The sequence below is a fragment of the Hakea prostrata genome, chromosome 7 (genome assembly GCF_041222555.1).
Source record: "Hakea prostrata isolate BN-2017 chromosome 7, UWA_Hpros_2, whole genome shotgun sequence".
Taxonomy (NCBI): Eukaryota; Viridiplantae; Streptophyta; class Magnoliopsida; order Proteales; family Proteaceae; genus Hakea; species Hakea prostrata.
In genome coordinates this window covers 61,404,407-61,431,141 of record NC_142606.1, presented here as the reverse complement: position 1 = coordinate 61,431,141, position 26,735 = coordinate 61,404,407, and the positions used below count along the sequence as shown (strand labels likewise).

The following is a 26,735-nucleotide window of genomic DNA, read 5'->3' as shown; positions in this document are numbered from 1 at the left end:
TGTTCGGCTAATATTTTATCATGGGTTCAAGGTTTAAAGTATCAGCCCGTATAGTTTTGTATTAATCGACACGTACTGCTATTGCAAGCCTGCGATACAGGCCGATACATGTCTGAAAGTATAGTTTTCCTTATCGTCTCCCCAGTATCATATGTATTAGCCATCGAAATGATACGATACGATACTGCGCTACGTACCGCGTATCGTATTGAAAAATGTTATTTGGCGAAAGACAAGTAGCGACTAGCGACCATACCGCGTATCCTACCAAAAAGGAAAAAGATAAGACGATAAGTACCCAACCGATAGATACGATACGATCCAATACATATCGATACAAACGGCGTTCAGCTTAATAGCGGTGAAAGGAGGGCTCGCCTTTGCAGACGCCACAGGGTGAACGACGGCCCAAAATATTGGAGACGGATTAAGATTTTTTGTTTTTGTTTCCTCTTCTTCTTACGATTGCCTGTAGCTTCAACTAAAGAAGGTGAACCTAACGCTTGAACCTGAGAACGGGTTAGCATTTTTTATTTTTTCTCTTCTTCGTTATGATTGCCTTATTCATTTTCTTTTCTGAGAACGGGTTACCATTCTTCCTTACGATTGTCTCTTATTTTTCTCTTACACTGCCTTCATTGGTATGTGTCCTAAGTGCAGTTCCATTGGGATACCTACAAACTGTTCGATTGAATGCCTGAGGATTTTTCTCTTACACTGCCTTCATTGGTGTGTGTCCTAAGTGCAGTTCCATTGGGATACCTACAAACTGTTCGATTGAATGCCTGAGGAAAATGTATGTTCTTTGAGTGCAATAATCAGTGGGTTTGGAATACGTGGTCTATATTCTAAAGCACTTACTCTTTTTTTCTTGGGTATTATTAGGTACCCAATTCCATAACTTTTAATTCAATTCTATCAACTTACAGCCATTCTGGTAAGGTTGAAGAAGGATGGCATTTTTTATAATCAATTAAGTACTTTGGTGTTGATCCTATAGAGGAGTTTCATGCATGTATTATTGACCTATTAGGCAAGGGAGGGAAAATTGAATCAGAAAAACAAGTGATTGATAAAATGTTAGCTATACCTAGTGGTAGTATTTGGCAGATCCACTAGGTGCTTGTAGAATTCACAAGGCAGTTGCAATAGCTGAAGAAGTGGCTAAGAGGCTCCTTGTCTTGGAGCCTGATCAATCGAGTGCTTTGACATTGCTTTCAAATACATATGCAGATGCGGGAATGTAGAAGAAAGTAGAGGAGATGATGACTGAAGAGAGACTTTAGAACACTGTTGGGTTGAGCTCCATTGAAGTTGAAAAGAAGGTTCATGTGTTTAGTGCCAACGTAGACTGAGCTTGTAGGAGGAGAGAATTGAGCAAATTTGAAGTTCCCTACAAAAACAAAAGAAGGCGTTGACTGGGTTATAGATTTTGATATCAAGTTTTAAAATTATTTAGGATCTAACTTTAAGTACCCTTAGCCTTATTGCCTCTGAATTCAAAGGGGCCTTCAAACAAAAGGAATTTTCTATTACTATTTGTAAGTTGTAATAGCTATATCTATTGTTTTATATTCAGATTGGACCATTTCCATATGCATTTTAATCATTTCCATCTAATTCTACACTTACTAATACGTATCTACGATACAATAAGATACAAAACGAGACATGCCTTAAAATCAAACGACCGATACATTATTGTTATGCGATACTCTAAACCTTGCATGGAATATTTTAAATCATGAATACAATGTACAGTAGACTTGAGTAGCCTGAGGTATATAAACTCAAGTTCAGATCCTCTACCCGTCTAGTGTAAAGGTTTGAGCTCCCCTCACACTTTTACATCGCATATTAGGATGGTTCCACCTTTGAGTTCTAACAAGATGAATTAGGTGAGACCCCCAGTGGGCCCCCTTTCTTAATGTGTGGTGAAGAGGTGTGGGGAGCAAGTTATATTTTGGTCTACATTTGGATGTAGTCGAGGTGCGCACAAGCTGGCCCAAGCGAACCTCAGTTCAAGAAAAGAGGAAATCACTACAAAATCGCAGAACCCAGCCAAAATGCCTAGTCCGAAGGGGAGGTCAGCTTGCTTCTGTTTTGGAACCATAACCTCTTTCATTTTCTCATCTTCTGAACTTCTTTACCTACCATACTAGTGGAGCCGGCAACTTGTGCTTTGTGTCCGGTGTCCTTGCCTCCTTCCTTTATTCATTTCCAAAATCTAATTTGATTGCAACGGCAGCCAACGAGTCTCCGATTATTGTCTTTGTAAGTCTTTCCTCTTCCTAGATGATAACAACGGAGAATTTCCATTAGGATATTCATTCTTTATCTCTTGGTATGCATCAACTATTGGTTACAATTAGTTGTTCTTCAGACTAGGTTCCACCCACATGGAATCCGAAACTAGAAATGGCTAGAGTCAAACACCTTGATTGGGATTCTGTTATAATTGAATGAATTTGCATTTAGTTTTTCTGTTTTCGGTATGTTGTATACAGAGCCGGTGACATAGAGTCCGCTTTGCTGGCAATTCACTGCATATGAAACTGGTACAAAGTCCAGCGAGATCCTCTGGGTGAAACTTTATCACTTAGACCTCAACCCTTGGTAAGCCTTGATCATCTGATGATGTAAGCAAAGTAGTGTTTTTAAAAAGATCAAACTACCCTCCTGGGTAAAACCCTTCCCACAATTACACACTCCTTCGTCTTCTTCCAGTCTTGCACTGATCTGCACATTCGTCTTCCTTTGTGTTTTTCCATTTTGCTCTCCTCTTCGATCCTCCCCTTCTATTTTTCTCTTCCATTTTCTGAAAAAAGAAAATAAAAAAACCCCCAGCTTCATGCTCATTGCTTTATGATTGAAACATGAACTTGTGAAGGCTGGCTCCGTCCATAACTGTTGCATGGGCAACAGATCAAAGAGTTGGTAAGGGGTTCTCTAACCACATACCAGCTTTCTTCCCTTGGCTTTGTGCTAAATCAAGTGATTGCTGTGGTTGTATTACAGATTTCTTTTCTTTGCTTTCTTGCTGCTTTGTAATCTATCTTACAGTTCAGTTATCTAGGAATTAAGCGTGGCACAAAAGCAATATCAATAAAGATTTGACTTGTGGAACACAGTCAAACCTGAATTGGTCTAACTTATGTAGTACTCTTGTGATCATCAGTTATGAGTCTAAACCTTAAGAATAATAGTGTGCTAATCTATTTGTGCATTACAGAAGAATAGGTGTACATGAAATTAAGAGTGTAGTATAAGAAAAACAACCATAACTCAAATGGATCACATAAAGAAAGTCTGTACTGAGCACTGATGTTTTAGAGCGGCCACAGGAGCTCTTATTTGTCTTCAGATCATGACAAGTCTCCTTTTTTGATGAAGAAACTTTAGAGATGTTGCTGTTGCTGGAGTTAGGGGTGCAAGTTTGAATTAAAATTTTGATGTCTTCTCTGTAAGCATCTGTATAAGCTCCTGAAATATTCGGATCTACAGTTAATATCTGTGGGGGGTATCAACATAAACTATGTCTTTGAATTAGGAGAGATGATTTGGTCTGAATGAGGCATTATTTCCATATTCAAATTTGAATTGAAGAGATAAAACAGTGCAGGAGGGGCAGTATGAGGGGGTGTCTGTGCAGGTGAGTGGCAGCACTGGAAGGGTTCAACAGGGCTTTTTAGCATACATAGCAAAAATGGAAGAGATATGAAGCTTACAGGTGCACTTTCCACTGGCATATGGATCACAGAGTCTTCATTTTTCAAACTTCAAGAAGCTTCTAGGTTCATTTTTCTCTGGTACAGTAAGTGAAGGGGCAAGGGGAGTGGTATAACTTACCGATGAAGCTTGCAGTTCTCCTGCAGTCTCTCCCAAATCGCAGCTTCTCCCAAGATTGAAGAAAGAACTAGTTCAGCAGTAAACTTTTTCAAATTTTTACCAAGGCATAATGTGGGGGTAATATTGTAAAACAGGCTTACAAGACTAACGGTTTAAGGTATAGGAGGTCTACTGACATTTTGATTTGTTTTGTGGTGCATCTATTTTGGGGGGTAACTCAGAGGTTGGCGCTGAAATTTTTTTCTATTTCAAATTACTAATTTCTTAGTTATCTTGTTTTAATTTGTTTGTTTCAACTTTGAGCTTTCCTATAAGATTCTTCCATATATACTATTATATTGTTTATTTGGTAGTGCAGATGACTGTTGAATAGTGAATATATGCCGGTGCTTTTGCTGACAAAGTGATTGTATCAAACACATGCCATATCATTGTCTTACACATTTTATTACGTCAGATTCTTGGGAAAAAAAATTATTGTTGTCTTATTTGTTTAATTTCCATATGTATCCGCTCCCATTTTGTTCTCTTTTGTTTGTTTTCTGTTATTGATTTGTGCTGTTAGATGAGGATCTGATTATTTGGAATTGCTTCTCTGGTGATTGCATATTGAAGTATTTAAACCTTTGCCTTAATTTTTCTTGCTGTTGCCTATTAGGTGGCACAGACATCTATTAAATAGTGAATGAGTGCATCTGTCCCAATAAAAACCATGGACCAGCTTGTTAGTTTCAAATCTCTAGGTGCATGACCTAAAACCTAATATGAATTTAGAAATATTGGACAGGTATGGAGTAGTCATGGTTGAATAGTAACTTAAAAAATTATCCATCTTTGCAAATCTTGAATTTTGAAAAAAAATTAGTTGGTGGTGGATTTTTAAATTTTTGCAGAATTTGATTTATTTGTAATCTACAAATTTTAAGTGGCCCTTGGGTTTGCTATTACACCCCGTAGTTCTGTTGAGTTTGACTGCCTATGTGTTTTCTAGAATTGATCAACTAGAGCAGACATGTTGAGAAGTTATTGGTCATCCAATTCTAATTTGGTAGTAGTGTTGTTTTCTCATTGGGTTACGTGCACAAAACTGGATAGAGTTTTTCTATACCTGGCCTGCATAACTCACATTCTCTCTGGATCTAGGTTTCACAGGCCTGTGATAATAGAAGGAAATGACCAGCTATCTTTGGCGGAAATATGCAGATCACTTGTACACAAAGTGGGAGAAAACTTTCCTTTGGGACATGATTGAGCCATACAGACGGCCAAAGTCATTCACTCCACTCATCACCATCTATGTAGCTGCGTTCTATACAGGTGTCATTGGATCTGCTATTACAGAGCAACTGTACAAGGTAACAGTTATCATTCATACTCTTTTAAACTTACATGTTCGTCTTCCGGCCTCCCCTCCCCCTCTTTTTTCTTTCACATTTAAATTATGGACTTCTGATGCTTAATTTTTGAAGGAATTCATCCTTACCTTGATGGGTTTTGTTGCTATGCTTTATACATATATTTTATCCATTTGTATTTGTTTGGCCTATAAAATTTAACCTGTGAATGGAACTATTGCTGGATGTGCAATACCAATAGTCGCATGTGGATCTAAGTAATCATTTTGACACCTCTAAACTTACAGAATACATCCTTAAGATTTCTGTCTGAAGATGCTTATCAATCTATGATGCGTATGGGGTGAATACCTAAACAATTTAGTAATTTGGCTCGAGGAATTTTTTAGTCATGGTGCTGTGGAACAAAACCTGAAGAAAAAGAGGCCAAAACTCTGTTCACATGAACAGTGTTATAGCCTCATATTTTTCCTTGGTGAAAATGTTACTTATTTGGAGATTCTGCGGGGCTCAGACCGGATCATGTGATTACTTTTTCAGAATGGTCAAATTTGTCTATGTATGGGGGAACTTGGATTTTATTTGGTTTCTATTTTAGTGTTCTTTAGAAGGTTGATTATTGAAGCGTTAGTGATTCTAATTTTTAGTTTTTTTATATTCAATTATCAGTAGCACCAAAATTTTGCTGAAATTTTCGCTACCGAGACGGAAGATGGTCCAAAACAAAATTGAGTCAATTGACTGAATTTCGATGAAATTTCAGTATTTCAATGAATTTCAAGGGGGTATAATTGTAAATTGTAATAGAGATTTGTCTACTCAATGTTTGTTCTTGCTCTTTAGTATTTTCTTGTATATCCATATTTAGATTTGTGAAAATACATGATCTAGTTTCAACTGCATACAGCCAGGCATGTGCAAATCAAGAAGATTGCATTATGTTAGGTTTTAGTAAAAACAATAAATAAAAAATAACATTGAGTTTATTGGTCTCAAATTAGGTTGTACACAGGAAATCAGACCCAAGATCCACCTAAAACCCACCAAAACATGCAATTGAAACATGGTACAATGTTATCAGGTTGAAAAACCGAGATGGGACAGAAATTTCAAACTACAGTCAGTAGTTGCTAGGTTGGTAGTTTCTATTTTCAGTTTCTGAAAGTTTCTATCTATTTTATCTTCTATTTTCTGAACTTACCCTAGCAATTAAGGTTGCACCGTCGCAACCCTGCCAACCCCCCCCCCCAAGGAAAAAAAAAGAAAAAAATCGAAAGGAACAAATCATTGAAGAGTAGAATTTGACCATGCTTGCCATTAATTATGGTGATCCTCCTTGTGAGCCAATTCCCCTGCCCCTTCTCTCTGTTCGATATACACTGCAGCGCCATGTCAACTCAAGTACTGGAAGAATCTCATTCAAAGTTGCTGTAGAATTCACTTTTGCAGACTTGTTTCAGCTTGCTGTCTGAGGCATTTGGATCAACCGTTCTTCTGGGATCTCTGTCTCAGCAGACCTTTGGGGGGTTTGATATAGCCATCTAAGAGGGCCACTTGATCTTAACTCCACGCAATCTGTTGGCTGGATAGGCTTGTAGACTTTAGCCTTCTATTCTGGTGCAACCTCTTCATTTCTCAATTGTCAATCCCTCCATCAAAACTGAACCAAAGCTGCTGCGGAGCCTCATCTCAACATACCATGCAGTTGATTTTATTTGTGGTCCAAATACACTGCTGGTCCTCAAAGCTATCTGGTGTAACTTTCATCTTTCATTTCCTAGCCATCAGAATTGGCTAAAATTTGTTTGCTGCTTCTCTCAACACCATCTCCATTTTACCCTGTTTTGGGAACACTTACAGGCTGGTTTTGTTTGAAACTGAAAAACAAAGCTATCGGATGTCATCTTCATATCTCATTTTATAGTCGTTAGAGTTGGCTAAAATTTGGTTTGCTGCTTTTTCTCAACATTATTTCCGTTTGACTGTATTTGGCAGACATTTTACAGGCTGCTTTGGTGACAGTCAATAGCAATGTGGTTCTTCTGTGGGGTTTCTTCTCTGGGGTTCATCAAAATTTAGAATTTGTAAAAGTAGTGGTTTCTTGTTTGGAGATGATTTTCTTATGTAATTGAGTCTGGTTTTGTTGATGCCCATGTCATAAATTTTGTTTTATCTGGCGATTTAGCCTCAAGGTGCGTAAAGCGCAGGTGTGGGGGTTTGTAGATGCATAAATCTGAAGCTTCATTTCATCCCCCCCGGGCCCCAAAAAGTGTTCCTTATCTTCAACTTGTTGAACTTGGACATATACTCAATGACTGATAGCCTCCTTTGCTTTAGGGTATTCATCTTATCCAACAGTTGCAACCTATAAGTCATAGGTAAGAACTCTCCTTTGAGCCTCTCTTGCATTTCAACCCAAGTAGACACTGATTCTTGCCCTAAATCATATGCCTGAGATTCTATATCAGTTTTGAAGTCCTGTGCTGCTCTAGTTAGCTTCATCTTAGCAAACCTGAAGCGGACCTTTTCTAGCATGTCATAGAAATCAAAGAACCTATCCATCTCCCTACTCCAATCAAGTGGGATTTTGGCATCAACTTGACCGTCATAGGACAGTGCCTCTACCTTAACCAGTCTTCTAATGTCAAATCCTCTATCATAGGGCTCAAAGTCCTCATCACCCCTGTATGGAGGATGATTCAGAATGGCTCTCTGCCCATGGGGGTCATGACCTCTACCTCTACCTCTAACTCGACCATTCCCAAAGAAAGGGTTCCTTATTGTATTGCCACCTATAGATTGGCAATCCTTGGAGTCAAGTTTCGTGTGAGGGTGCTTAATGGGGGTATACTGCCTAGTGTTTTTTAGAAGAGTCGTCCCTGCAATGTTAAGCCTATTGAAGAGGGTCTGGAGGGAGGTTGTCGGATTGAGCTTCTCGAGCTTCTCGAGCTTCTCTGCTACTCGCAACTTGGTCTGTGTCTCTGATAAGAACCTACTATTCACTATGGAATTCAATGATAAACAATAAAAATTTACAAGGATAAGCTGGTTTTAATGGTGCCAGTCACCCCTACACCTCATGGTGCCCCTCAGCCTATGGCTGCCCAAGAAATACTCATATCCCATTTTCCTCCCCTCTCCACTCAATTTCCCCTCTATTTATTACCCCTCAACTAACCCTAATACTCTCTCTCCTCCACATGGCATCATCCTAGGGCCCTAACACTAGCGGCCCCTCGAAAATCACCTTGTCCTCAAGGTGATGGAAATGTTGAAGTTTAGTCTTCAAATGCTTGCCACATAACCATGCTAGTTCAGCATCTTGACGAGCCCTCCTTGGCAGCCCACAGATCCCAAATCCGAATAGTTCGAAACAATCCATACAGAGAAAAAGCTTGGAAGCTTCAGCTGATGGCAAGAACACACCATGAATAGCAATAGGAGCTGGGTTCAGCCGAAAACCATGAACAACAAGCCCTTTATAGATCACAACACCTGCTGTAATGAATCATTGAGTTTTGCATCAATATAGGTATGAAGGACTTTCAACGGATAGTTGCCATTCAGATGTGCAGAGGAAGCGATCAACTGCAGGCCATTCCATGTATTCCCCTACATACTGTGCAACCAGAGAAGTAGAGAACAATTCACTCTCCAAGTTCCAAAGCTGCACAAGGGTCCCGTACACTCCGCAGGAGGCACATATCGTCAAATTGAGGTTTTGGATTGAAAATAAAGAGAATTGTGTGTGCTGATTTCACCACTGCAACTCTACCAACCGCTAACGAACGGAGGCAATTAAAAAACCTCTTCTCTTCATTGTTCAACAGATTCCTAGGTGCAGGACGTGAAGCAGTTAACCCATGAGCAAGAGTAGGATTGATGATTTCATCAAGCGTCGGGTTCACAATCCTCATTGGCCCTTCCGTCAGCTCCGTGAGCCTCAAAGTAGCTGCCTGAGGATCGTCGATAACTGGTCCTGCAAGCAAAGCTATGACCAAACATTTTTGGTCCTCTGGGAAACGAACTGACTGAGTGAGAGGCATCAGGTCTTTCCTGAGTACCCTCTTTTGTACTGCCATTCCAAACTTGCATACAGTTCTGTGCACCAGAGGCCAAAACAAATGTGTGAGAAGCTTGGGGAAAGTAGCATTAAGGCTTGGAGCGAAGAACTTTGTCTGGGAATTTCTGTCGCCGGCAACGAAACCAACACCCATCACAATGCTGCAACTCCATTCATGCTGCCTGCTTTCCGTCTCGATTCTATGAGGTTGAAGACGATGATTTCCCACTTTTGTGGCTTGGTTAGACCCTGGTTCGGTAAGTGCTTGGTTCGAACTGGTTTGGGTCTGGTTTGTTGATTGTCTGAGATCATGTAGGCCCAAAATGGTGATGAGAGGACATAGGTTTTGGTTTAACGAAATGGGCCAGGCCCATTATAGATGTTTTAAATGGGTGGGGTCCAAATATTTAAACCCATGGGTTGAAAGAGACTGGCTAGGTATGGGGTAAAAGAAATGGGTTGGGCTTATGGTTAATAAAGTGGACTACGCCCCTAGTGTTGCTTTTAAATCGGTGAAGCCTAACCACTTAAAACTATGCGCCAAGAAAAACGGATTGTAGATTGGGTTAATGAAATCGGATGGGCTTGGAGCTAATGGAATGGGTTGGGCCCAAGGGGGTTTCTTGGGGAAACTGACAGCCCACTATTTGAACTTGGTTCTGTTTGGGCCTAAGTTTGATACTTTGCATACCTGAGTTGGGCCCAAATTATAAGAATCTTGGCTCTTAATGTGTGAACCAAACCCATAAACTGGTTTGAGTTGAGCCAAACCAACCCTAAAAACCCTCAAAAGCCAGCATCGTCTTCTCCATTTTCTGCAAACATGAACCTTAGCCGCTGTCTGGAATTTTCCACTGATTGCCTTTGGCCTCCTTCGATTCTCCTTCTTCTTGCAGACCTTTGATCTAGCAGCATGATTTCTCGCTGCTGAAACCTTAATCTAGTCAAAGTTCTCACTCTTTTCTTCTCTCTTCTCCAAGTATGACATGGGACCACCATAGCAATCAATCGATTTCACTCAGCGTTCTTTCCCTCGGTTTTGCCTAGTCTCCCAGTTCCATCACTCCATTAGCACCCATAATTTCTTCCTGGGTGCCGTCCAAAATCACATCCATAGCTGTCCCTTGGCCATCGCCAAACTCAGTTTGCAGGGCTTCTCTGAAACTCATCCCAATCAAACACCAGCCAAGACCTTGCGCATACCCAATCCAATGTGTCTCCTTCCAAATATTGGAGAGCTATTCCGAGCCAATATTCATGTTCCATCTGATGTTGCTTGCAGAAAGATTCGACTTCATTCAACCATTCCTGCTCTCGTCCTTCACCGGAAAACAGCGACAGTGTCATCTCACCTCTCGAGGATCATTAATGCTCTGATGCCAGTTGATAAGAACCTACTATTCACTATGAAATTCAATGATAAAACAGTAGAAATTTACAAGGATAAGCTGGTTTTAATGGTGCCAATCAACCCCACACCTCACGGTGCCCCTCAGCCTACGGCTGCCCAAGAATTACTTATATCCCATTTTCCTCCCCTCTCCACTCAATTTCCCCTTTATTTATTACCCCTCAACTAACCTTAATACTCTCTCTCCTTCACATGGCATCATCCTAGGGCCCTAATAGTCTCCCTAACCAATGTAGGATCCATCCCGCAGTATAACCAACCATTGCCAGTGGTTATGCACTAGGTAACATGTGTGGGAGAAAACTATGACAAAGGACAATCTAGGGTCTTCTCAAAACCTCTAATAGGGCAAGGTAATTCACTTTCTTGGCCCTAAGTCTATGGATCTCTCTCTCAATGCATGTCTTCCGTATCGAGTAATTTGCAATACTGCTAGGACCACAAATCCTAAGGAAGAATTCAATGTCTTCGAGAAGGTTGTAACATGTGTAATTCCTGTTCTACCACGACAAGTTATACCTAAGGATGGACGTAGTGTGACATATCATGAACTAGACAGCAAATTGATGTGGACACAAGGACCCCTGGGCCGAAAGCTCAAGTGGGCCCCCCCGGATTGTTCCAAGAAGCCACCCTAAGTTGGCCGAACCCCTTTTGAGGGGTATTTTGGGAATTTTAGCCCTTATTTTATTTCTGAAATTAATTTTATAATTTTTCAGAATTTTCATTGAGTCCAGTTTGCTAGTTTGAGTTAGGTTTGGTTTTGTTTGGAGATTTTTGTTTTGAGTTAAAGTTGTTTTGAATGAATCCTTAGTGGAAATTAGTTAGTTGAGAAATAAGATAAGATTCCTTCTTATCCATTAGGAGTTGCTTTATCATTAAGAGTCCAGTCCAAGGTGTAATTGGAACCTTATCTGTTAAGGAATTCCAAAGTTGAGTTAGAGTCTTTTATTTTTAGGCCATAAATAGCTTCATTGTGTAATGTTATTTTTTCAGTCTGGATTATTGAGTCAAGTTATTGAGCAAGGAACGGGGTTCCTGTTTAGAGGGGGCCTCAGCGGGTTTTGAAAGTTCTTTAGTCTGCAAGCAAACTTCATCTTCTTCAACAATCCAGCAGATTTCAAGTCTTCTTCAAAGCCTTCACGCAAGCAGCTTCCAAGTAAAGAAGCCATTCCCCACACCATCCCCTGCCTCTACCCTCTCACGCAAGACACCCCATCCCTCCCCTGTTTCTGCACAACCATTCTCCATCCCTGCCCCTGCTGTCGCACCTGACCAGCAGCCCCTCTAGCCCTAACAATTCCCCCAGCCCCTTCCCTAACTTCCCACGACCCTGTTGAGCCCCTCCCACCCCGTCCCTGCCCTATGACCCCTCCCCTTTTCCTCCCAACCCTCTCGGTCTCTCTCTCTCTCTTTCTTGCAGCAGAAAAACGAAAAGAGATACAGAAAAGAAAAAAAGAAAAAAAGAAAAAGGGAAGAAAGAAGAAAGAAGAAAGAAGAAAGAAAAGAAAAGAGATCACAAGAAAGGACCCTATAGATCCAATTTTTAACCATTACATCTTCATTCAATTGGGTTTGTTAAAACCCTAAAGTCATCCCCACCCTACTGTTGGTATCCTTTTCTTTCCCTTCCCTTCTCTTTTCCCGAGAATTATCCCTTAACCCAACCCCTCCACACCCCAACTACAGGTTTCCTCCCTGTTTCGCTAATATTATTTTGGCTACCCTACTTCCTAGTAAACTATCCCATCTCGGGTTTTGACCAAACTCTGAGTTTTCCCTTTTCTCCAAAACCCTTCCCACATAATTTTGGACTGACCTACAGCGATCCTTTCACCATCCAAAGTTATTTAGTTTCTTTTCTATCTATCCTAGGTAATCCATAATATTTTTACCTGTAATTGCTTGAATTTCCTGGGCAAACCCTGATAGGGCCCCATAATTGTGGCTGGTGGCGGAGAGAGAGAGAGGGTTAGGGTTGATTAGGGGTTATAAATAGGGATAAGATGTGAGAAGTTGTTATCGAATATTTTATGTGAGTAGTTTTGGGCAGCGTTGTCATTTTGTGTATGCTGCTGTAACAAGTAATATAATGACGAAAAATTCGTTCCCTTGAGGATTATAGAGTAAGTAACAAAATAATTATACCAATTTTATTCGAACGAATAATAAGAAAAAGAGTTATTGTAAACTAAATTGCAAATTGAAATTTAAATTGAGATCTATTAATACCTAAAAACCTAGGGGATAGATTTCACCATAACTAATCCTTCCAACCCTTTGATCCATCTTTATAATATGAAATATTTTTTTCTAATTGATAGTTGAGATTCCCTTCCCTATCTAGTACTCTCTCAAGTACTTATAGAAATTCTCTTAATTGCTAATCCACTATATCTATATGTGAGTTAAAACAACTAATGATCATTAAATTCTAATTATTCTATGGATTCCCATGTAACAACTACACAAACCATGTAAGTATATTCTATCCTTCATGTAATTCATGACATTTACTCCAATGAACTAAACACATAAATCCCCTACCAGTTGATTATGATTAATGAATCAGTTGATTAGTGGCCAATTAATCAAAAGCATTAAGAACAAAAGTAAAAACTCAATCAATGAAAACAATATTCACAATTATATTGATGAATTCAAGAGTGGAAATTCAAAGTCAGGCTTCAACAAAAAAGAAAAAAGAAAAAAGAAAAAGAAATTCAAAGTTAGGCTACATCTGATCCCTAGAAAAATTAAGGCTACATCTAATCCCTAGAAAAATTAAATTAGTTCATTCTAAAAATTAAAATATCATAGAAAAGTTCGAGAACATTTAAAGAAAATGAAGAAAAACTTATACCCAAGCTCCAAGTCTCCAAAGCCAACCAACGTCTCCAAAATTCGTCCTTTACTCTTCTCAAAACGTCCTCAAGTTGATGTTCTTTTTTTTTTTAATATAAATCCTTGACTCAATTTGGTAAAATTTTAATTTCCTAATCTTACTTAACTAATGAAGGATTTGCTGTACAAATCAGACTGACTTCGAGAGCTTAAATGCACAATCCCACCGTTGGATTTGAAGAGTAAGAAGTTGTTAGAAAACAAGCATTAAATAATCAAAACAGCAGCTGAACTTGAACAAAGAAAAGAGAGAAGAAGAAGAAGAGAAGAGAGATGAAGAACTAGTAGAAGAGGCTTGTGATTCTTGCTTAAGAGTCTAAAATCACAGAGCACTTTTATTTATAGCTTCTAATGAATCTAATACAACTTGAGAGACAAGTAATTGTCCTCTAGAAAAAGGAAACAAAATATTACAACTTTAGTAACTTCCTAACTCCTAAAATAGAAAGTTCTGAAAATATAAACTACCACCAAAATAGAAACTATACTTTCTAAAAACTCCCAAAACTTATGTAGCAAGACTCCCACATTAAAAATAGAAAATATAATAAAAACAATAGCATAATACTGTTCACGTGAACAAGAACGTGAACAGTAAAAGCTGTTTTTACTGTTCATGTGAATAGTAAAAACACTGTTCACGTGAACAGTAACGTGAACAATAAAACTACCAAATTTACATATACTTCAACACTCCCCCTCAAGCTGGAGTGTACACAAAGAAAACTTCAGCTTGCACAATAAGAATAAATTTGAAAAGTAGCACCAATCTTGAATTGTGTAGCAATGACAGATGTCGATAAACACTGAGAAAACTTCACCCAGGAGATAATCAACACCAACTTAAAAAAAAACTTTAATTCTTCATGTTAATAGAACCATCCAATATTGAGAACAATCGACGATGTTGAAGACGAACAAAGTCCATAAGTAGCAGGATCAAAGACACTATCCATATAATGCCGGTAGTAGGGAGAAATATCCACACCAGATCTTCAAAATTGTAACTCCAAAGTCCATATAAACGCTTCACAAGAAGGCAAGTAACAGGTAAAGTATGGGTAGGTATAAGGCAATATTAAATACTGTGGACCAAGTAAGGAGGTAAAAAACAGTATAGGTTACTGTGGACCAAGTAGGTAAGGTAGTATGGGTTACTACGGATCAAATAGGTAGGTAAAAGACAGTATAGGTTATTGTGGACCAAGTAGGTAAGGTAGTATGGGTTACTACGGACCAAATTGGTAGGTAAAAGACAATATAGGTGGACCAAGTAGGTAAGGTAGTATGGGTTACTACGGACCAAATAGGTAGCTAAAAGACAATATAGGTTACTATGGACCAAGTAGGTAGGTAAAAGACAATATGAGTTATTGTGAACCAAGTAGGTAAGGTAAAGGACAGTATGGGTTACTGCGGACCAAGTAGGTAAGGTAAAAAACAGTATGGGTTACTGTGGACCAAGTAGGTAAGGTAAAAGACAGTATGGGTTACTGCGGACCAAGTAGGTAAGGTAGTATGGGTTATTACGGACCGAGTAGGTAAGGTAAAAGACAATATAGGTAAAGACATGTAATGATATCGTTGTAGAATGCCATAGGTTGAGGACAAAGATCTTCACAAATAATATCCATCAGCACATCTTGAGTAGATATAGAATAAGGTACCATTCTCCCCCTCACCTGTAGCATTACACGTGGACAATTAATGATGAGGAGTGTATTATTCACCAATAAAGTTGATCAAGCAGCAGAAAATTGTCTCACAAGACAAAGTCTTGTGCACCAAGGGGGGAAATTTTTTTTTGGACCACCGCTAACCCTTAGGCAGGAGCAAATTAGATCAGGAAAAAAAATATATTGAACCAGCTTGGAATCTCAAAATTGAAGTAGTCATTGCAGCAATCCACTTGGAAGAAGTGCAATAACAATTGCTGCAGTAGCAGATAATATCAGATCTCGGACCATAGCAGCAAACTTCTGCTAGATTTGAAACTCTAACAGATCTCGATATGAAGGAAAAATAGTCCTCTAGGTCTTTGTAGAAGTATTAGATATAAAGAAGGCTAAACTTGATTCTGAAATAAACAACGGAAGAAGTAGTAAAGCAAGAAGGTAGCAGCAGAATTTTTCAGAAGAGAGAAATTCAATGAAACAAGGGTACTAGTATACGACTTGCAACTAAACTTATAGCACAAACAATGGAAGACAATACTTAGGTCTTGCAATCCGAATTATGGGCATATCTTTGCAAGAATCAAGAGGAATCCCAAGACATCAGTATAGTGCAGATTGAACTTCAGATTTGCACACAAAAAAGGGGTAGTAGCAGTCTCAGTTGAATCAAATAGGTAGACATATCCTCAGAAAGCTTAGGGCCTTTTTATAGTATTAATACATAAATACTTGGTGCTTCAAAAGTTAAAGAAGGACAGCCATGCACAATTACTGCAGCGAAGGTTGGGGCTACCCTAGATAAGAAAAAGGAAAAAAAACTGGGCAGCCAAGAGAGAGAAAACAGTCCCTATGATTAAACTTGCTCTGATGCCATGTTAGAAAACAAGCATTAAATAATCAAAACAGCAGCTGAACTTGAACAAAGAAAAGAGAGAAGAAGAAGAAGAGAAGAGAGATGAAGAACTAGTAGAAGAGGCTTGTGATTCTTGCTTAAGAGTCTAGAATCACAGAGCACTTTTATTTATAGCTTCTAATGAATCTAATACAACTTGAGAGACAAGTAATTGTCCTCTAGAAAAAGGAAACAAAATATTACAACTTTAGTAACTTCCTAACTCCTAAAATAGAAAGTTCTGAAAATAGAAACTACCACCAGAATAGAAACTATACTTTCTAAAAACTCCCAAAACTTATGTAGCAAGACTCCCACATTAAAAATAGAAAATATAATAAAAACAATAGCATAATACTGTTCATGTGAACAGTAACGTGAACAGTAAAACTACCAAATTTACATATACTTCAACAGAAGTTATGAAGCTCCTGTCCAAAAATCAGCTTAATCGGACACATGGATGACCATCCGATGAAAACTTGATCGAAACTGGACAGAGACACTCAAAAATGGGATTTTCCCTCTTCCCTCTTTGATCTAGTTCCAAATAGGAAATAAAACCCTGAAGCATGCAAAGAATCTTTCTCTCCACGTTTTTGACTTGAGGAAGTTTCTGGAGTCTACTCTAACTTGATGAAAAAGACTTTCCTTTTTTTAAGTGGAATAAAATCCAGCTTGATTTTTTAAGATTCTTTTTGTAGAATTTCCCAATAATAACCCTACAAATTTGGTTGATTTCCTGCAAGCACAAATAATAAATCTTAATTAGAATTTGCTAGGAAATATTTAAAATCACCAAAGTTATAGAAATAAAACCAATTAATTAGTAGATATAAAATCTACTCATCAAGCAACCGTAGGCTGAGGGAGGAGCATCTCTGTGGGGGTGATTGGCATCATTGTAACTAGTTTATCATTGTTCTTCATTATTTTATTAATTAAATAATATTAGTTTTCATGTTTGATTTGTGGGTTCTTATCAAATTGGTATCAAAAAACACATTTCAATCTGTGGAAGCAATGGAAACAAGATTATGCATGTTTTCCGGCGAAGGCAATGTGCTAGAATGGCTTCTTGAAGTTTTCTTGTTTTGTTGGGAACACCAAATTGAGGAGCGAAGGTTGAGTGTGGCTCTTCAACACCTGGAAGGAGAAGTTCTCGAGTGGCTCTACTAGAGGGTGTGGTTAGTACTTGATTGGGCGAGTTTCAAAGAAGCTTTGAAACTTAGTAGTAATGAAGAAGATTGGAAGGGTTTCTGATCGTGAGAAACCAAAAGGGGCTAATGCACGAGGAGACCTACGAATGCCTGCGGTTGAACCTCTGGAGTTTACTGAAAACATTGAAGTTGCAAAAGACGTTTTAAAAACCTTCAAAGCAATCCAGACTCGGCGAATCAACAGCGATGAGGCATCAGTTGAGTTCTTAAAAGAGGAGGCAAAGAGGCTGAACCACCATGGGAGAAACAAAGTCGATCCATAGTGAACGATGGTTGGGTGGCACAAACTCTAGCAAAACCTCCAAGGGTGATGGTGATAGCTATGGAAGAGGATTCATCAGCACTGTTGGAGCAGAGACAGCTTGATTTCCTGCAGAAATCTTGTGTGAGATCTTTGCGATTTGGTTACCCAATTAGATCTCATGGCAAAATCTGAGGAGTATTTTTGGGGATTGCCCATAATTAGAGAGGGGGAGGAAGATTCACCATCAACAGAAAAAATTTGGGCTTCGCTTAGGGCTAACAACAAGCAGATTGCAAAAGAAGTGAGGAAGAAGAAAGGGTTGAACTGGCGGTTCCAGTTCAAGTGTTGTTCAAGTCTATTAGACCCCTAAGCTGTTTGGGCTATTTCTTTCTGTGTAATAAACCCGTGGAATGGGCCTTAAGAACCCAAACAGATCTAACTACCCAAAGGCCCAAACCCTAGGCTGTGGACTGTCAATCAAAGGAAAAACAAGTTGGAATGTAAAATGGTCGAAATTTCGGTCGAAACTTCCGAAATTGTCGAAATTTCGGCCGAAATGGTTGAAATCTCCGAAATTTCGACAATTTCAGTCGAATTTTCTTCTATGCCTAGAACCCAAATTTAACCATGCTCTCCATTCCATCCAGAATTGATAATTAATTGCTGGAAGATTCTGAGCAAACCCTCCATTTTAGGGACTTCATCCAAGAAACCCTAACGCTAAAGTTGGGTTCTCATCAGGTGGGGGTAGCAGCCTAGTAGGTGAAGCTGGGAGTCAGTTTGATATAAGATTTCCAAAGGATGAATAGAAGATAAAAATGTGTTCAGTATGATATGGGAGTTCCAAAGAATGAATAGAAGATAAAAGTGGTGACTGCCTTAATTGATGGAAACTCATTTGATAACTAAGGTTTGATATAACTAAATCAATGGTTGGGTTTGATCAATGCTCTGTGTATTTATTTTCACCCACATTTTGTGACCTTTTAACCTTTAGTAGACAGTTCTATTCATGTATTATTATTATTATTTTTATTTTAGATTTTGATATTCCTAGGCTGACATTTGGGGTGTGTGATTTAATGTTAGAAAAAGTTCCTCTCAACCACAGTTTGTTATCCTTGTGCTATTACTGTCAATCTGTCACCTGTCTAAACCACTGATTGGAGCACTACATAATTACTGATTATAGTTCACATGTGCCCTGAACTTCAACCAAGATAGGTTAGGTCTGCCAAGGAACACATACCCATCATTGCACTTCTTTGACCAATAGACAACACAATCAAATTATATGGTTATGATTTTGTGCCTACGTTGGTGATGCAATAGCCAATGTAGTGTATCGTATTTTGCAATATATGCTACATAATTTGGTTATCACCACAACCTAGTAACAACAAGCTTCGGTTTGTGCAGCAACATAAATCATGGCAACGATCTAGACCTCCCCCCCCCCCCCCCATGTGAAGAAGGGTCCACCCCCTGAGTGGGCTCCAAGACACTACAAGGTGGTGCACGTAGGGCTGGCCAAAGCCCTAAAAGGGGCATTTTGGTCATTTTCTATCCTAATTTGCTGCTGATTTTAATTTCAGAATTATAGTTTTAATTCTTAGAGTCCAGTCATGTCTTGAAGTCTTGATTTGAGTTAGTATTTGAGTTCTTGTGTTATAAGGAGTCTTTCTTTTAAGTAGGACTCTTTATAGGTAATTCGGTCTTTTATTTCAAGTAGAGGTCTTTAATTTTATGTGGTTGTTATTTAATTGTAAAGGGTATCCTGACTTATGAAGGAAACCCTAGTTGAGTTAGTTTCTAAGTCCTATTTTAGTCTAAGTTAGTTTCCCCATTAGAGTTAGATTATTTCTTTGTTGATGTAAGGCCATAAATAAGCCATTCTTTCTTTGTAAAGACAGTCTACATTGAAAAAAGAATTGAAAAACTCTTGTCGGAAATGGGTTGTGGGCCTTGTGGCCTTCTTGGGAGGGCCACAATGGATTCTTAGTGTCTTGATTCAATTGCAGCAACCATTCAGCAAACCAGCAGTCTTATTTCATTTCCAGCAGCCTCCAAGTATGCATGCCCCCAGCCCCGTCCCCTTCATCCCAAACCCATTGGAGCCCCTCCTCACACTCTCTCCTCTCGCGTTAACCTAGAAATCCCCACCCCCACTCCATCACAGCCCCTAATCCCCCCTCCCCCGCCACACCACTGTAACCCTTTAGATCCCCTTCACAGATCCCTGCAATCTTTCTTGTCCCATTCTTCAACCCCCCCCCCGCCCCCCCCCCCCCAAAAAAAAAAAAAAAAAAAAAAAAAAACCTGCAGCACCCTCCCTCCCCTCTCTTTCTCTCTCTGCTCTCCCTCCCTCTCTTTTCTGACTTGCAGCACATCTGAAACCGAAAAGAAAGAATTGAATGACTTGCCTAAGATCTTCAAAACCCTAACCCTTCCTTTCCCATTGCACAATGTCTTAATCCCAATTTCCCTTTTCCTGCATCTTTTTTCCTATCCCTAAATTGTAAATTTCCCTTTTCCTTGATCTTCTTAGTATGCGTTTAGTAATGGTCTTTTCTGATAACGATGTTCTTTTCGAGTATCGTTTCTTAGCGTTTTAATCGAATCGAAGAATGGTGGTTTGAGCACAATTTCCACTGTTTGGTAAAATTTGTGCTGAGAAAGTTTGAGAATGCCTGTGAAACAAATCCACGTTTGGTAATTCGATAATCCTCTTTTTTTTGTTGCCTAAACTTCTTAAATTTAATCATTGAAGCTAGAAAAATTACAGAACAAACATTGAACTTCTTGGAAAAGTTGTTTCTTCCTTTGCGATATCGTTGAACTCCACAACGTTTAACAGAAAAGATTCCGGCAAAGAGTTCAGATTGTGGCCATATCTACCAGCTGACTTTACCACAAAAGATCCCCAAGCAATGCCAGAGAGACCTCTTTTCCGACCATCATATGGTCCTATAGAGAAACCCCAAATGGTTCCGCCGAAATCAAGTGCAATGGAATCACTGTTATGTGGATTACAAGATTTAAAATACCAAACCCAGAGAAACACATTAGCTCGATTATCATATACATAAATTAATCAACAATGATTATCACAAAACAGGGCAGACCTTCGTTGTTCCTGGGTTTTTGAGAATGAGAACAGAATTCCTCAGTGCCAAATGATTAACTTCAACTATTTCAGTCTTTAAGTCCAAGACTAATACAAAATTTCCTAAAATGAGAGTCATTAAATAATCTCTCTCTCTCTCTTTTAAACGTGTTGTACACACCAGCAATACTTGCTTTTATTAATTTTTCTCCCTTTGCTAGTTTCTCTAAATTGCTGTTGTCTCGATTACTTAAGAGGAAGGAAATCATATAGAGAAATGGATATTTTTCATTCAACGTTTGAGAAAAATCGCAGATACAAGTACTTGCCACAATTGTAACTTCTGACGTCTCTTTTTCTCCTTTCCTTCTTTTTTCTTCTAAATTTCAACAAAAATTGAAGCAAAAAATACAGATACAATAACTACTAATACTTCTTAAAGACTGAAACTCCCAGAAACTATAGCAACATCAGTATTGACAACGGCAACGACCCCTATTATTGAATGAAGGCCTTTCATTGAAAAACAAATATAACTAGGAAACCTCTCTTTGATCAGCGATTGGAGATACTAGTGATAACTTAGGAAGTTTTGTCAAGATTTTCTGAAGAATCGAGCCAATTAACAATCTAGCATTTAGAGACAAGAGATAACAAGATGAGAGATGTGAGAGAGAGGAGAATTTTACGTTGGTTGGAGAGGTCTACCTAGGAGAAAAACTTGAGTTACGTTGGTTGGAGACACGAGAGAGACAGAGAGAAGAGAGAAGGTGGAGAGTGGATAGAATTTTAAGAGGTCTTCTTGCGGGATACGATTGGGATTTCTTTTTAAATGAAGACACTAAGGAGTTAGAAGTTGTGTGTGGATTAAATTTTGGTCTGGGTGTCCCTCTTTGCGCATAATTTCGAGACGTGCTTCTTGTTGTTGAGAACGATGAAACAAATCAAAGTTGTTTTGTCAAAAGCCTTCTTAGACACAAAAATTGAACTGGTTTGTTTCCTAAAAACAAAAGAACAACCCGCTTATTGGCATTTTTTGACATTCTAAGAACCAAAGAACACCAAAAATTGTTCATTGGCCCATTGCCAAACGCACCTTTAATGTCTCAATTCCTTGCCCATATCAATTTTGTTAACCCTAGGATATTGCCTTACTTCTCCCATCAATCCTAAGTCAACCTTGATCCATGTCATTAGGCAATCAAAAATAAAAAACCTAGGCTAACTACCAAGCAGTGAGAAAGGGTGTCGATCTATGGGAATGGTAGGCTAAATTGCTAAAAATAATTTTGAAAGTAAATTTAGGCTTTACTAATTAAATCTGAAAAATAAAAGATTTCATGCTGGGGAATTGGAAAACAGTATAGAAACATATGGGAAGGTCTATCTTTAGGATTTGAATCCCCAGTGGCATTATCAATTAAATTGGTCTCACTCTTTAAATTATCACAACCACAGGCTTGATAAATTTACAAGAAAGTAGGGTTCATCCTAGGCATAGACTATTTTGACAACATTGTCGTCCTTCGCATTTGAAGCTTGACACACTTAGTTCATTTAGTTATAATCTATCTTTTGTACAACCTCATTAACAATAACTACTATTGGTTGAAAGGGAAATAATGAATCATAGAAACAAAATTTCCCTACTAGATATATATCAATAAAAATCATTCTCATGGAGTTTAGTCTAACATCAAGCAATTACATTAAACCAAAATTAATTAATAACTCCAAAAGTCAATCTACTCCTAAAGGAAAAAAAACAACTTAGCTACTCATGATGGAAGATGGGCACAAAGAACTACTCAGCCAAGGGATGTGTTTGTTGCCCATCTTCCATCATGAGTTGTAAGTTCTTTTCTCTTGGATAAGCTTCTAATGGCTAGAATGAATAGGTGCAAGAAGAAAAAGAGCAGCACAGGATCATCAACTGCTAGAGGGGATCATCCCCAGCTGAACACTTAAGAAACATTCTCAGTTGGGAGGGACAGGTGGCAAGAGGTAAGTGGACAGCAACCTTAACTTTAGCTTATGACAGCAACAGAGAATGGTCCAGATGGCAAGAAAGGATTGGTTAGAGCATAGCAGTTAGTTACTAGGGTTTTTGGGATTATGTAAGGGGAGAGAGGTGAAGGTTTTTTTTTTATGCATGAAGTTTGTAGTTAAGCAAGGAGGTCTTGCTGGGGGGAGAACTCAGTTCCCAGGTGAGTATTAATGGCTGCAATTACTCTTATTGTAGTCCAATTTTGCGTTAATACTAGTAGTTCAACTCTACCAATTTTGTAGTTATTTCCTATGTTCTGTAACTGGTCAGTAGCCCGTTGAGTGAAGTGAATATCTGTTTGCTATCAATTCTTCGCTGTACTGTTGGTGTTGGTCACTTGGTTGTGAATCAGGAGAGTGAGTTATTGCAGAGAGATAGAGGGTCATATCAGTCTTTAGGAATAGTTGAACTTTTGAAGTTAGGGAAATTTTGTTTTTGTGATTCATTATTTTCATTTCAAGCAATAATATTTATTATTAATGTGGTAGTACTAGAGATAGATTATAATTGAACAAACTAAGCATGCCAAGCTTGAAAAGCGAAGGACGATAGTGTTGTCAAGATGGTCTATGCCTAGGATAAACCCTACTTGTGAATTTATCAAGCCTATGGTTTTGATAAATTAAAGCATGAGACCAATTTAATTGATACCATTGGGGATTCGAATCCTAAAGATAGACCTTCCCATATATATCTCTACTGTTTTCCAATTCACTAGATTAGATTTATTTCCATTGCCTTTAGTTTAAATCTTTTATTTTTCAGATTTAATTAGTTTCGCCTAAATTTACTTTCAAAATTAATTTTAGTAATTAGCCTTCTGGTTCCTTGTAAATCGACACCCTTTCTCATTGCTTACTAGTTAGTTTAGGATTTTTATTTTTTTATTGCTTAATGACACGGATCAATCCCATAGGGCCATGGGATATTCCCACAACCTAAAATACATGAACAATAGTCTTTTTCTCCCACTCAAACCATACCATAGGTTACCCAGTAATTTTTAGCCATCTCAAAACCAAAAACCATCCATAAGATATCCATAGGATCCCTATCCAATCCAAGTTAGCAAAGCAAAGTAGCAAACAACATGGAATATCAAAACTAGGGTCATATGGAATTAGATTATCTTTTGAAGGGTAATCCTAGCAACCATGACACATCTAGTGCATAGGTTTCTTGCCTTTGTATGATCTCTAGCTGAAACTCAAGAATACCTGATTTGAAACTTGAAAGGGAAAAAAAAATGTTAGACTAAAATGCCTTTAAAACGAGTTAGTTACAGCCACTTACAGTTTTATTGTCAAAATCCTAATCTAGGGTGTTTTTGAGCTTTTCCAACAAAGAAGGGGATTCGTGCAGTGACCACAAATATTTGATTTAGTGATTTGCTCAAAACTTGATTATTTGTGGCACTATCGTAGTACCAAATCAAATATTTGTGGTTATTGCAGAAAACCCCTTCTTTCTCGAAAAAGTTTGAAACCCCCTTGTGTGGGGTTTGGTAATTGATGGTAAAACTTTAGATACCCATAAGCATAACTAACTCCGAATTGGATGTTGTTTGAGCAGTGCAGCGTACCAAGGCGTGAAATCCATGCATTAGATGTGTCATAATTGCTGGGTTTATTCTTTGAGCGACAATATAATTTTGTAAGACCATAGTTTTGCCATTCTGCGTTGTTTGCTTTGTTGAATCTTAGAAAGCTCAGAAACCATGATTTTGGGTATTGTATTCATTTTTTTTAGTACTTTTTTTTTTTGGGGGGGGGGGGGTTGTGGGTTGTTTGAATTCTTCTTCTAGATTCATGAATTGTAAAACTTTAGAATTGACTTTGATTGGAGAATGATTGTTGCCATTGTTTGTGTTGTTGCAAAACTGAAGCAGGGATTCTTGCTCCTGGGTTGTTTGCAACCAAAATTAAGTGTTGTATAGTCCAAAATTCGATACCCTAGTTTGGGTATTGCACCATTGTTGTAGGCACACCACCAAACCATGTAGTTTGATCATGTTGTCTACTTATGATAGAAGTGTAACTCCATTTTGTTGGATGTATAAATCCCGTGAACCTGTTTTGGATTGAAACTTGGGGTGTTGTTCTTTTTTTTGTTTTGGGGGGGGGGGGGGGGGGGGGCTGTTGTGTACATACGAGCTGTAAATGATAAGACACTACAAAATCAGATTTTCCACTCTCCTCCCTTTCCTCTCAATGTCACCCTGGGAATATTGAATTTGTTAAAATGTTACTCAAATGAACAAGTATGCTTCCGTGAATGTCTACAGGATTTAGTAACTTTGGTCTCTCATTTTGTATTATCTGTCTTATATTTTATTTCAGGTCCTCTAGTTTGATTGATAGACTTCTAGCTACTGTATCAAACAACAGCATCTGCCATATCTTCTGCTGTGCATTGTTAGGCATCATCTATTGGATTAATATCAATTACCAGTTATGTTTCATCACCTACTTCCTGGAAGCACCATTCTGAAAATTGAAGTTGACATTCCTCGTGAAGAAACTGGGTCACTAGGTTTTCACTCAAGTTTGATGAAGTAGATTAGGGTGAAGTAGTGACATTTTGATTATCATTCCTTCAATTGAAGCATCTTTGCTTCTTCTCCTTTCACTGCATTTCTGACAAAGGTTGTCTATTATGGATATACTTGAGTTATTTATCTCCTTTCTTAGGAAACTTGCTTGTGGATGGTAGATTATATCTGTCAAACTTAAAACTAATTTCTTTTCAGGCTTTTGTGTTTGGAAGGGGAGACTTAAGACTCTAGTTCACATGATAATGTTTCTTCAAGGCTCTTTTTCCTGTGTCCTGAATTGCTCGATAAATGTGATTATGTTGATGTTTCCATTCTCCTAAAATATGAAATTCTGCATGGTGAAATATCACAGAAACTATTAGTAAATAGCAGCAATGGAAGATGGTTACCAAGACCCTCTCCAATTGTAGTTTGTACAGATAAATTGCAAATGCACACATTTTAGTTCGAATAAAATTTTCTTACTCATTGTTTGAAACCATATTTCTGAAATTAATGTGAGATCTTGGTTCCTTTGTGTTGAACAGGAGAAATATTGGGAAGATCACCCAGGAGAGGCAGTGCCCCTCATGAAACCAAAGTTCTATTATGGTCCTTGGAAGGTAGAGAGGGGAGATTTTCTCCCACCGAACCAGTGATTTGAAATCAGACCCTGTAAATGAAACATGCTTTGGGATGTCTTCACCCTATTACTTGTGTATCTTTTTTGTATTTTAAGTTTTGATGAAAAGGAGATAAAAGTGCATTAGAGTGAAAACAAAAACTGCTGTGCAATCTGCGTTTGCAACTTCATGGGTTCTGCAATAACTGATGATTAAAATAAGATAGCCATTTTTTTATATTTTTATCTCTCCCTATATTTACTCTTATTTTATCGGAAGTTTTACCTCTCATGATTCTCCCAAAACCCACCATTACCTCTTCTTCTCCCTTGATATTTCAAAATAGTTAAATTACTCTTGATTTTTACTTTTTAATTGATTAAAGTGATTTCTTCTCTTTTTATTTATTTATTTTTCCTTTTCTTTTCTTCCTTGGAGACCCAATACACATGATTAGGTGTACTTTTTAATTTTGAAAAAGAATTCCTCTCTCCTTCTATAGAAATTTATTATTTTCTCCCCTAAGAAAGTAAGGTAAAATAAAATAATAATAAATATATGTAATTAATAGATTCCTATACAAGAGGCTGAAAGGGAAAATAAAAACATGTAATCCATTTAAGGATTCCAATAAAAGAGGGGGAAAATAAGGAAATTTAAAAAATTATACCATTATAATAGATTTTTATAAAGAGGGAGTAAAGGAAAGAAAAAGAGAAAAAAAATTAATTTTAGATTAAAAAAGAAAAAGTTTTTTTAATTGAATTAAAGGTAAGGAAAGGTAATAATTCATTCATCTGGGAAAATCACTG

At 38.1% G+C, this 26,735-nt stretch overlaps 1 protein-coding gene across 6 annotated transcripts; it reads left to right on the top strand.

Annotated features, from left to right (window-relative positions):
* Positions 1-318: 318 nt before the first annotated feature.
* EMB2752 (embryo defective 2752) lies at positions 319-26,735 on the top strand. Of its 6 annotated transcripts, XM_089160603.1 has the most exons (4): positions 319-519; positions 661-729; positions 4,993-5,204; positions 25,849-26,734. In XM_089160603.1, exons 3-4 carry the CDS (start codon positions 5,022-5,024, stop codon positions 25,957-25,959), a joined length of 294 nt encoding a protein of 97 aa, XP_089016729.1. In that variant the 5' UTR covers positions 319-519; positions 661-729; positions 4,993-5,021; the 3' UTR covers positions 25,960-26,734. The 6 variants fall into 6 exon arrangements, with proteins under 6 accessions (XP_089016729.1, XP_089016730.1, XP_089016731.1 ...); XM_089160604.1 differs by lacking the exon at positions 661-729 and having other exon boundaries at positions 5,002-5,204; positions 25,849-26,735; XM_089160605.1 differs by lacking the exon at positions 661-729 and having other exon boundaries at positions 319-490; positions 5,002-5,204.

Bases quoted from the DNA above. Each gene is read 5' to 3' on its own strand.
- EMB2752 (XM_089160604.1), top strand. From the start codon at position 5,022: ATGACCAGCTATCTTTGGCGGAAATATGCAGATCACTTGTACACAAAG. The intron at 5,205-25,848 runs GTAACAGTTATC...TGTGTTGAACAG, and splicing joins TTACAGAGCAACTGTACAAG to GAGAAATATTGGGAAGATCA.